The sequence below is a fragment of the Nematolebias whitei genome, unplaced genomic scaffold (genome assembly GCF_014905685.2).
Source record: "Nematolebias whitei isolate Nwh7 unplaced genomic scaffold, NemWhi1 Nwh_scaf_134, whole genome shotgun sequence".
Taxonomy (NCBI): Eukaryota; Metazoa; Chordata; class Actinopteri; order Cyprinodontiformes; family Rivulidae; genus Nematolebias; species Nematolebias whitei.
The window spans coordinates 4,045-13,108 of NW_023618679.1; the positions used below are offsets into that span (position 1 = coordinate 4,045).

Here is a 9,064-nt window from a genome sequence, read left to right on the forward strand (position 1 = left end):
GGGGAGAGACCAGAGAGGGCATTGAGGCTAAATGACAGGAATTAACACAAATAGACCCAACAGTGGTTGGGGACATTAAAAACACTGTCTGTATGCCACTTCCATGGCCGCCGTGACCCAGATGTTTCATCATGGGAGGGGTGCTTCAAAGCGAGAACGGTGCTGGATATCGGTGACATTTCCTGCCCGACGCATCTGTTGCACCTGAATTATTCAGTGAATGAGACCAACCAGCATCAATCAAGGAGAGCTCCCAGTCCACCACGGACGCTCAGGCAAAGCAACTCAGTTTTTGGATTGATCACGTTGTGAGTGCACATAAGGACGTACCCAGTGTGTGCCTGTAAGACGATCACACCGACTCTGATAGTTTTTGTGTTTGCATGACTGACCCAGAGCGGCTGGACACGTCGGGGAGCTCGGAGCAAATTTTCTTCTACCGCCTGACTGAGCACTAAGAAGAATGACCTTAAAATACCAAAGACAATATGTCAAAGTATGAAATATTTTTGCTCTACTTGGTCGAAAGTATCCGTTGAGAGCCACTCGTAGCAAAGGTTGTAGCTACCACTGAGTTGTCACAACAGCAGAGTTTCGTCACGCTTTCTTGGACATGTAACAACACGAGTTCGGTTCTGTGTTTACGTCTGCTGCTCGCTCACATCAGTGTGTTCAAAGGGTTGGTTGGAGAGTTACCTGACTGGTTCTGAAGGTGATCCGATAGTTGTACTGCATTCCCTCTTTCTCTTTCCCCTCGTCCAGCTTCTCCCTGCGGATGCTCACCGCCACGGGACCCAGATTTTCATCCACGCCAAAATAGTTTTGGTGCTCTGGAGGTAAAACAGGAAAAAGATGAATTTCAGAAAGTTGCATTATTTGCTTAAATAAATGCACTAAAAGACAATTGTTTCAAAGTGTAGGTAATCATTTAATGAGGGCGTATGCTCGCTGATTCATGCATTCACATTATTAGTGTGCATTGAAAATGTATTGTGATTCTGTTTCCCTTCATTATTATTATTATTATTAATCTTCTGTAGATTTTTGCAATGAAACTACAATCCATTATAATTTCTAGATGTGAAGCTCATTTAAGTGATGTTGTCTTTGACTTGTGGTGTGAGTGCTATGTATGGTTTTTGAAATAGTAATCTTTAATAGGATTTAAAACGGAGATATAATGGAGATGTGTCAGCAGCTTTGATATTATGGTAAAGCACGACCACCACACAACTGCACTTTAAACTGCAGCAGGCTTTAGTGACGTATTAATTAGGTCACAATGGTCCAGTGATTACAGTACTCGTGCAAATCTAGAGAATATATTTGTATTTATAAATACAGGAAATAACTTGTTTAAAATCAAGGTTTAAGCCCTATGCAAATGAGTGAGTCCAAATGCACACTTTACATCTTCTAATAGCACATTTCCTTATTAATGTGAGATTCATAAATAAAAGTTAAACGTTTAATCATTTGACTTGTCGATAATATTCTTGGATTAATGATTTTACCATTTGAAAATAACTTTTTTTATATATTCTCTCACTCGCCTGCTCACTCTCTCACTACAACCACAACTGCTAGCTAGACGAACGAGTCTTTGCCCACCAACCAGACAACCTGGGTTCAAATCCCACCTCAGTCACATCAAACTTTGAACAAGTTGGAGAAATTATGTGCTTCAAAAATCATTTCTACATCCTAAAATGTTTACATTTTCAATCATACTGTATTAGTATTTTGTCTTCCACCATTTTTGAACGAACATATTCCTATATAGTCTATAGGTTTATTACAGACATTTACATTTCTAATTATTCACGACTGTCAGGAGATGATGCTATGAATCTTGTTTCGTGTACAACTAGGGCTGGGGGATATATCAAATATACTCGATGTATCGCAAGATTTTCTATTTACGAAGGTTAAAATGGCTTTATCGCAACTGTTGAGTATTAGACTTGAAAATCCATGTAGTTCTTTTTCTCCCGTCTGTGCCTCCATATACACTCAGCCCCTCCTTCTCCCTCTGACTACAAACACAGCACCTCACCTACGCATGCTAGTTTAAGACAAGTAAAGCCCCCAGTATACTCCCACGTACGTCCGTTCGTGCATACGTATGCAGAGGGTTCAGGCTTCATGCTTGAGCGTCCATCCTGAGCGGCTGCAGAGCAGCTTCACAGACAAGGGGCGTTTACTTTCGGAACAAATTGAGGTCGCCGATTGGTCCTTTGCTGACACGCCTACTGGATTGATTAACAAGTCAGAAAAAAAAACAAAAACAAGAGCTGGCAACCTCAGCTGCAGCGGTGTTCTGTGTTTATATGTTAATAAAAAGTTCTTAAAAAAAAATAAAATAAAAAGGAGCGCTGGCCCTGCAGTCCACACATCAGACCAGACCACCAGGAAATCTCCAGACCCTCCCGCAGCCACGCTGGGACTGATTTTAATTCGCTCGTGACAAATTCCTTAATTTTTCGCCATTTCAGTCATGGCATCAACGGAGGAGGAAGAGAGCACTGCCTCTTGGCAAAAAAAACAAACAAAAGAAAAGGCCAGATCAGGGATGAAGAAGGGGAATTTAATACATTGGTGTCGCATACAAAACAGTCCATTGACGGGCAGTTGATTGTGCGACACCGCGTACGTAAAAATTGAGCTTTGCACGGACATGCCCTGCGGGGGTACGCACGTACTTCCGCGTATGGACGTACGCGGGAGTATACTGGGGGCTTAAATAGAGAGGAGAGCAGCGCTGCTGTCCAAAAAATAAAAATAAAAACAATGGCTGTTATTTGGAGATGGTTTGGATTTAAATTTTTAGATGAGCAGCCAAAAAATGTTTTCAGTAAACGATGCCGAAAACAAGTACCAACAAAGGTGAGAACTACGAATCTTCTTCATCATTTAAAACAGCGCTATAAGTTATAAGCTGCAGCTCCGACTGTGTTTTCAGACTCCTTTCCTGACCAAATAAAAAATTAAAAAAACCCGGGTCAAAACTAATTTATTATTTTTAGACATTTAGTAGAGTTAAGGCTGTTTGTTAATAAATGCACCTGTGTGATAATTGGAACAAAGCTTTGACTCAGAAATATATTTTTGTTATTATTTTATGGAAAGGAAAAAAAACAATTCATTCAACCTGTATTTATACAGGTTAGTCTCATTGAGCCACGGGACTCATTTATGAGAGAGAGACCCGTTTTTAACAAACGATGACAAAAGTAGACAATCATAAAAGAAAGCATAAGGATTGAAAAAATAAACAGAAGAAAATTATATTAAAAAAACTAAACAAAACAGCTACATTATAAAGTGATGTAAAATACTAAAAACAAGAACATGTCTGCTGTATTGGTTTGTGCCATGAACTTAGCAGATATTTGAATATTGATATATATATCGTATATCGCAATTTATCTTAAAAATATTGAATGTTAATTTAGGTCCATATCGTGCAGCCCTATGTGCAACTTTTGTATAGAGGGATGTTGATTTCAAATGCTTTTAGGCCTAAATTTCAGCCATTCCAACATTTCTGCAGATGATGCTCATCCATTTCAACGCACATCTGATTTGTTCTAAAAAAAACAAAAAAACAACTTTGCTCTCTGGTTGTCAACATCAAAACAATTACAAATGCCATAATATAATAAAAAAAATTGTGATTGCTTAAATATTTTCAAAAATTATGTTTCTTTGACATTTCCTTTTAGCTTGCGTTGTGTCATTTAGCTTGTATGTACACCGCTGCTACCGTCTCTGAGTTTCACCAACCAGATGTTCCTGTATTCAGGTAAACTGACAAAGTAATTGTTGTTTTTGATTTATCCGCTATTTTTAGCTTTTTGTTATCATTCTGCTACTTTTAGCTTTCAGCCAGACTTTTGTCATTTTTGCTTATAGCCAACAAATATTAGCCATTATTATTATTATTATAGGCTAGCTTCTAACTAGCCTTTTGTACTTCGAGATTTTAACTAACCTTTTGCCAACATTTTGCCACTTTTAGCTTGTCTAGCTTTTTTTTTTTTTTTAGCTTTTAGCTAACTTTTAGTTGATAGCGATTTGTTATCATTACCACTTTTAGCTAGCATTTGTTTATTTCAGATTTTAGGTTGTGCCTTACTTATTCTAACTAGCATTTTGCTACTTCAGCTCCCATTTAGCTCATTTTAGCTATATTTTACTTTTAGCTTCAACAACTCAGTTTCAGCTTTTTTAGCAAAGTCATTCAGAACTCAACATTGAAATAAAACTATTACTTTAAGCAATTATTTTGAAACAATCTGAGCTCTCCTTAGATAAGTATTGTCAACTGATTTTTATGTACGTGAATGTTTCTGTTCAGTGCCTGAGACGACTTCTGTTGTGAAATGGCGCTAGATAAATAAACGGAATAGAAATTAACTGTTTGGGCCATTCAGATCATTATTTATGCGTCAACAAAATATTAATTTAAAATATTAAATGCACTAAACCATAATAAAAGTTCTGTGGACCGAGCTGTGACGATCATTACTGTGAAAATCAAAAATTATTACTTTAAAACCGGAAAGTTTCGGTTTGTTACAAAACCGGGACATGACAACTTTTCCCACTTATGACCCAGATACTTCACACAAGCCTGCAGACTTTTTAAAACACTGCAATGTTTCCTTCACTGTAGCTCAACATTAATGATGAATTTGGACCTTTAATAGAACATGAAGTCAAAGCATGACATGTTCCTGAAGCAGTGCATTTATCACCCCTGACGGGTGCAGAAATGAACCGTTCTTCACGGACCTTTCTTTCTGTTTTCAGTTAAGTTTCCAAGCTGCATTCAAGATCAAGGCAAAGTTCTTCTACCCTCAGGGCCCACATGAGGTTCTTTTAGCTTGGGTTTAGAACATTTTAGCCCTCTTGTTGATCATAACTCAGGACTTTAAAATGTGGGTGGCACAACGCTGAAGTGGGTCACACAAGAAGTGGGTTGTGGCTTTTAACCTGCTGGTTGATGTGGCGTTTTTGCGAAAAATGTGCCTTTTCTTCCTGCGTCTCTGAGACTGCAGTGTTCCAGTTTTCTCCCACAGACCAAAGACACAAAACTTTGTTTTAAACTGGCCACAGTTCCAAGTGTGTATGGTTCTCTGCCTCACTACAACGGCTCTGTAACGTACAGAGGGTATGACCAGGATGTTGCATTCAACCTTTATTTATACAGGTTAGTCTCATTGAGTCACAAAGACTCATGTACAAGAGAGAACTGTTTAGACAACATATAAAGTACAGACAGTAAACTACAGTAGAATGCTATTAAAATAAAAGTAGTGTTATAAAGCATTAAATCAAGGTGCCATATAAAATGAGGTAAAATACTAAAAACAAGAACAGATTTGCTTTGATGATTCTATGGAAATTATCAAATGTTTAAATTCCCTAAAGAAATAAGGTGTTCTTGTTGCAAGTTGTCCCAGGTTACAGGAGCAGAGTAAGAAAATGTCTTTTTGTCGAGTTCAGTCTGCACTGAAGGTCATGATGGCCTGAGAGCGCACGCTGTAACTGCACTGATGACGTGACATGTGGGGGGAGATGTAAGAAGGCAGCAGACCAAGGAGTGATTTAAAGATGAAAACGTTCCAGTGTGACACAAGAGTCTGTGTGAAGTTAATAATGACCAGCTGACCAATGAGTAAAGTGCAGTGATGGGTACGGTAGTTACAACCAGTTAGACAGCATCCAACATCAGCAAGGAGCCGGCTGGAGCAGACATGTAAATATTGTTACCATAGTCAATGGCCGGTAGGAAGGTAGCAGTTACAAGGCGTTTGCTGGCATTCAGAGTTAAGCAAGATCTATTTCTGAAAACGAAACCCAGTTTTAATTTCAGTTTCTTTTTTCGATATGTGGTTTAAAAAGAGAGATGTGCACCAACCAAAATTCTCAAGTATTTGTAAGAATCTATAAACTCAGTAGGAACACCATGCATGGATGAGATAGGAGGAACAGTTGCTAGCACTGACTTTCTGTTTGAAAACAAAATCCCTTTGGTTTCATCAGCATTTAGCACCAGTTTGAGACGGAACAAATCTGACTGGATGATGTCGAACGCAGACTGTAGAAACTGGAAAACCTTTGCAATTGTATTGGCTTGGCGATAAACAACTGCATCGTCAGCATAGAGATGCAAGTATGTCAGGAATGTGTTGACCTGAATTATTTATATACATTGTAAAAAGAGCGGGTCCTAAAACTGAGCCTTGTGGCACACCATTAGTGACTGTTCGGTAGCTAGATGAAGTGCCGTTATGTTGAACGCATTGCCTCCGAACCAGCCAACAGTGTGATCTGAGAAGTCGATATCTGAGAGCTTGTGGCATAAGATGTCATGATCTACAGTATCAAAGGCTTTGGACAGGTCTAAGAAAAGTGCAGCACAATAATCCTTAGAGTCCAAAGCTTCAACATCATTAAAAACCTTTAGCGAAGGAGTCATTGTTCTGTGTTGGTTCCTGAAGCCAGATTGGAGAGAAGATAAAATATTAAGAGTCCAAATACTTATTGACTTGAGTATTTACCAGTTTTTCTAAAACCTTAGCTCAAGTACCGAGTTTGGAAATTGTTCTGTAGTTGTTCCGTGTATAACCTGATGTAACCTGCCAGCCAGACTTGGCTCGGCACGCCCGTGACCCTACATAAAATTAAGAACGTACAGCTGATGGACTGGATTATTTAGATGAACTGGTCGAGCATTTTGCATGAGCTGTTGATAAAAGGAGATTTGTATAAATTCTAAATAAAGTATCAGGTCAGGCCAGGAGATTATGGGCCAAACATCCATTAGTTCAATGACGGGTTGAGTGAACAGCGACAGGCCTGCACATTTGTTGATGTGGTTCTGGTGACCCACGGCAATTCATCACAAATATTAACTGCAGCCAGAAATTCAGGAAAGTCTCCAAACAGCTCAAAAACACATAAAAAGAATAGTATAATGTAGGCGGCTTGTCGTCGTGTTTATTAGCAACGTTATTAAGGATGATTTTTTAAAATTTGTATAAACGCAGTGATGCTTCCAATCAAGAAGCTAATTTTCAAAATAAAGTGGTTTAACTCTGTTACCATAAAATCCACTAATTATTAAAAGGGATGGATTCAATAGTGTTGAGTCAGAATTCACATGGTTTTCTTGTCTATAGTCTCCTTTGTGAGTTTTAACATCAAACTACGTATGCATGCAAACTTTGTGCTATTTTAGCCATTTCTATCAGAACATTTGTTTGAACAGGAATAGTGTAGCATGACTTTTGTATTTTTTTTTTAATTAAAACTATTTACCAAAAGTTTTTTTCAAAGAAATAAATCGAGAGCTCATTGTTCTTTGCAATCTGCTTAAGCATGTCTGATCTAGTTTGGTCTTTTCCTTTAAGCCGTTTTGCAAAATGAGCTTTTAGCTGTGACATTTAGCTACATTTATCTTTTACCCACTATATTTCTAATTTTAGTTTTAGCTATGCCTTTGCTAAATTTAGCTCTTAGCTACATATTTTCTACATTTAGCTTTAGCAACGACTTAAAACATTTGCGTTTGCTACAGTTTTTTTAATATTAGCTTAGTGGATTTATCTAATTTTAGCTTAAATCTACAGTTTTGATATATTTTGTTGTTTTTTGTTTGAATGTAGCTTTTAGCCAATGTTTTGCCAATTATAACTTTTAGCTCAGACTTTGCCACATTTAGCTTTTAACTACTTTATTTCTAATTTTAGCTTTTAGCTATGTCTTTGCTAAATTTAGCCTTAACCTACATCTTTTCCTACATTTAGCTTTAGGAACAATTTTTAAAACTTATGTTCAACTTAGCTTTGAGGAATTCTTAAATTTTAGCTTTAGTCTACAGTTTTGTTATATATTTTTTGTTTAAATTCAGCTTTAACCCACTGTTAAGCAAATTAAAGCCTTTTGCTCAGACTTTGTCACATTAGCTTTTAGCTATGACTTTTCGAAATTCATCTTTTACCGACCGTTAAATAAATTATAGTTTTTAGCTCAGATCGTCACATTTAGCTTTCTGCTCATTTTAGCTTCTCTTCTGCTTGTTTTAACTTTAACCAGTCATTCTTCAACAATCTTCAGACGTTTTATCGTGTAATATATAGAAAACCTAAATAAAGATTAGATAGAATCATGAGAAATCTTTAAAGTTTTTAACAGTAAATTGTAATTTCACGTCTACGCAGGTCGTCCTGTTATATCCTGGTGCGTGTGTCTATGTTTAGAACATGGACGGGGCAAAGCTTCACACACTTCACGCTGTGTCTTGAGCAAACATTCTCTAATCCAGGCTAAAGCCGAGGAGATAGACCTGGATCCAAGAGACAACAAACCGGAAGCCTCAGTGGAAGCCTGCAGCGCTGACATTCACAGACAGCTCGGCTCAAGTTTGAGTTTTGCCTCCATGCCATGAAGCGCACACAGAGCGCCAAAAAACAAATTCTTGTGACTGTGACATAAAAAAAACCTGCATGAATGGAAAATTAATTGCATGGAGACGAGGCTGTAATAAGTGAAGAATGTGTGGCTCGTCAGCAGGACTGAGAGGTCAAACGGTGTAAAGAGGCCATTAGACATCCAAGCGTCAGCAGCACTTTGACCGACAGCGCCGGCACTCACCGCAGACTCAGACGAGTCAGAAAAGGTTACAAAATGGATTATTTTGACAGTCGTGTCAAAAGGGCTTTATCTGGGTTTAATTTCCTCTTCTCCTGACCCCAAAAAACAACACAAAGATGCTTTTAAGAAAACTTTACAAATGATTTACACAATGATTTTCACTGGCCTACACAAGGCGAGGTCAGTGAACGAGGCCAGGCTTATTCTGGCAGATCCTGATCACCCACTCCATGGTGAGTTCAGGTTGCTTCCATCTGGACGCAGGTGTCTGCTGCCCACATGTTGGATGAATAGACTGAAAAACTAATTAATCCCTGTAGAGATCAGGCTTCTCAACAAACAATGATGATTTCTATACTGTTATTGTTAGAGGTGCACCGATAAATCGGCCGGTCGATTT

The 9,064-nt window shown here is 38.2% G+C and overlaps 1 protein-coding gene across 1 annotated transcript in view; it reads right to left on the reverse strand.

The window, feature by feature from the left end:
- The window catches only part of LOC119429224 (signal-induced proliferation-associated 1-like protein 2), a gene marked incomplete at its 3' end in the record, with an annotated part of 15,207 nt that overhangs the window by 1,750 nt on the left and 4,393 nt on the right, over nt 1-9,064 (reverse strand). The window contains exon 2 of the mRNA XM_037696899.1: nt 697-830. Coding sequence (XP_037552827.1) covers nt 697-830 — 134 coding nt within the window. The remainder of the gene's footprint in view (nt 1-696; nt 831-9,064) is intronic.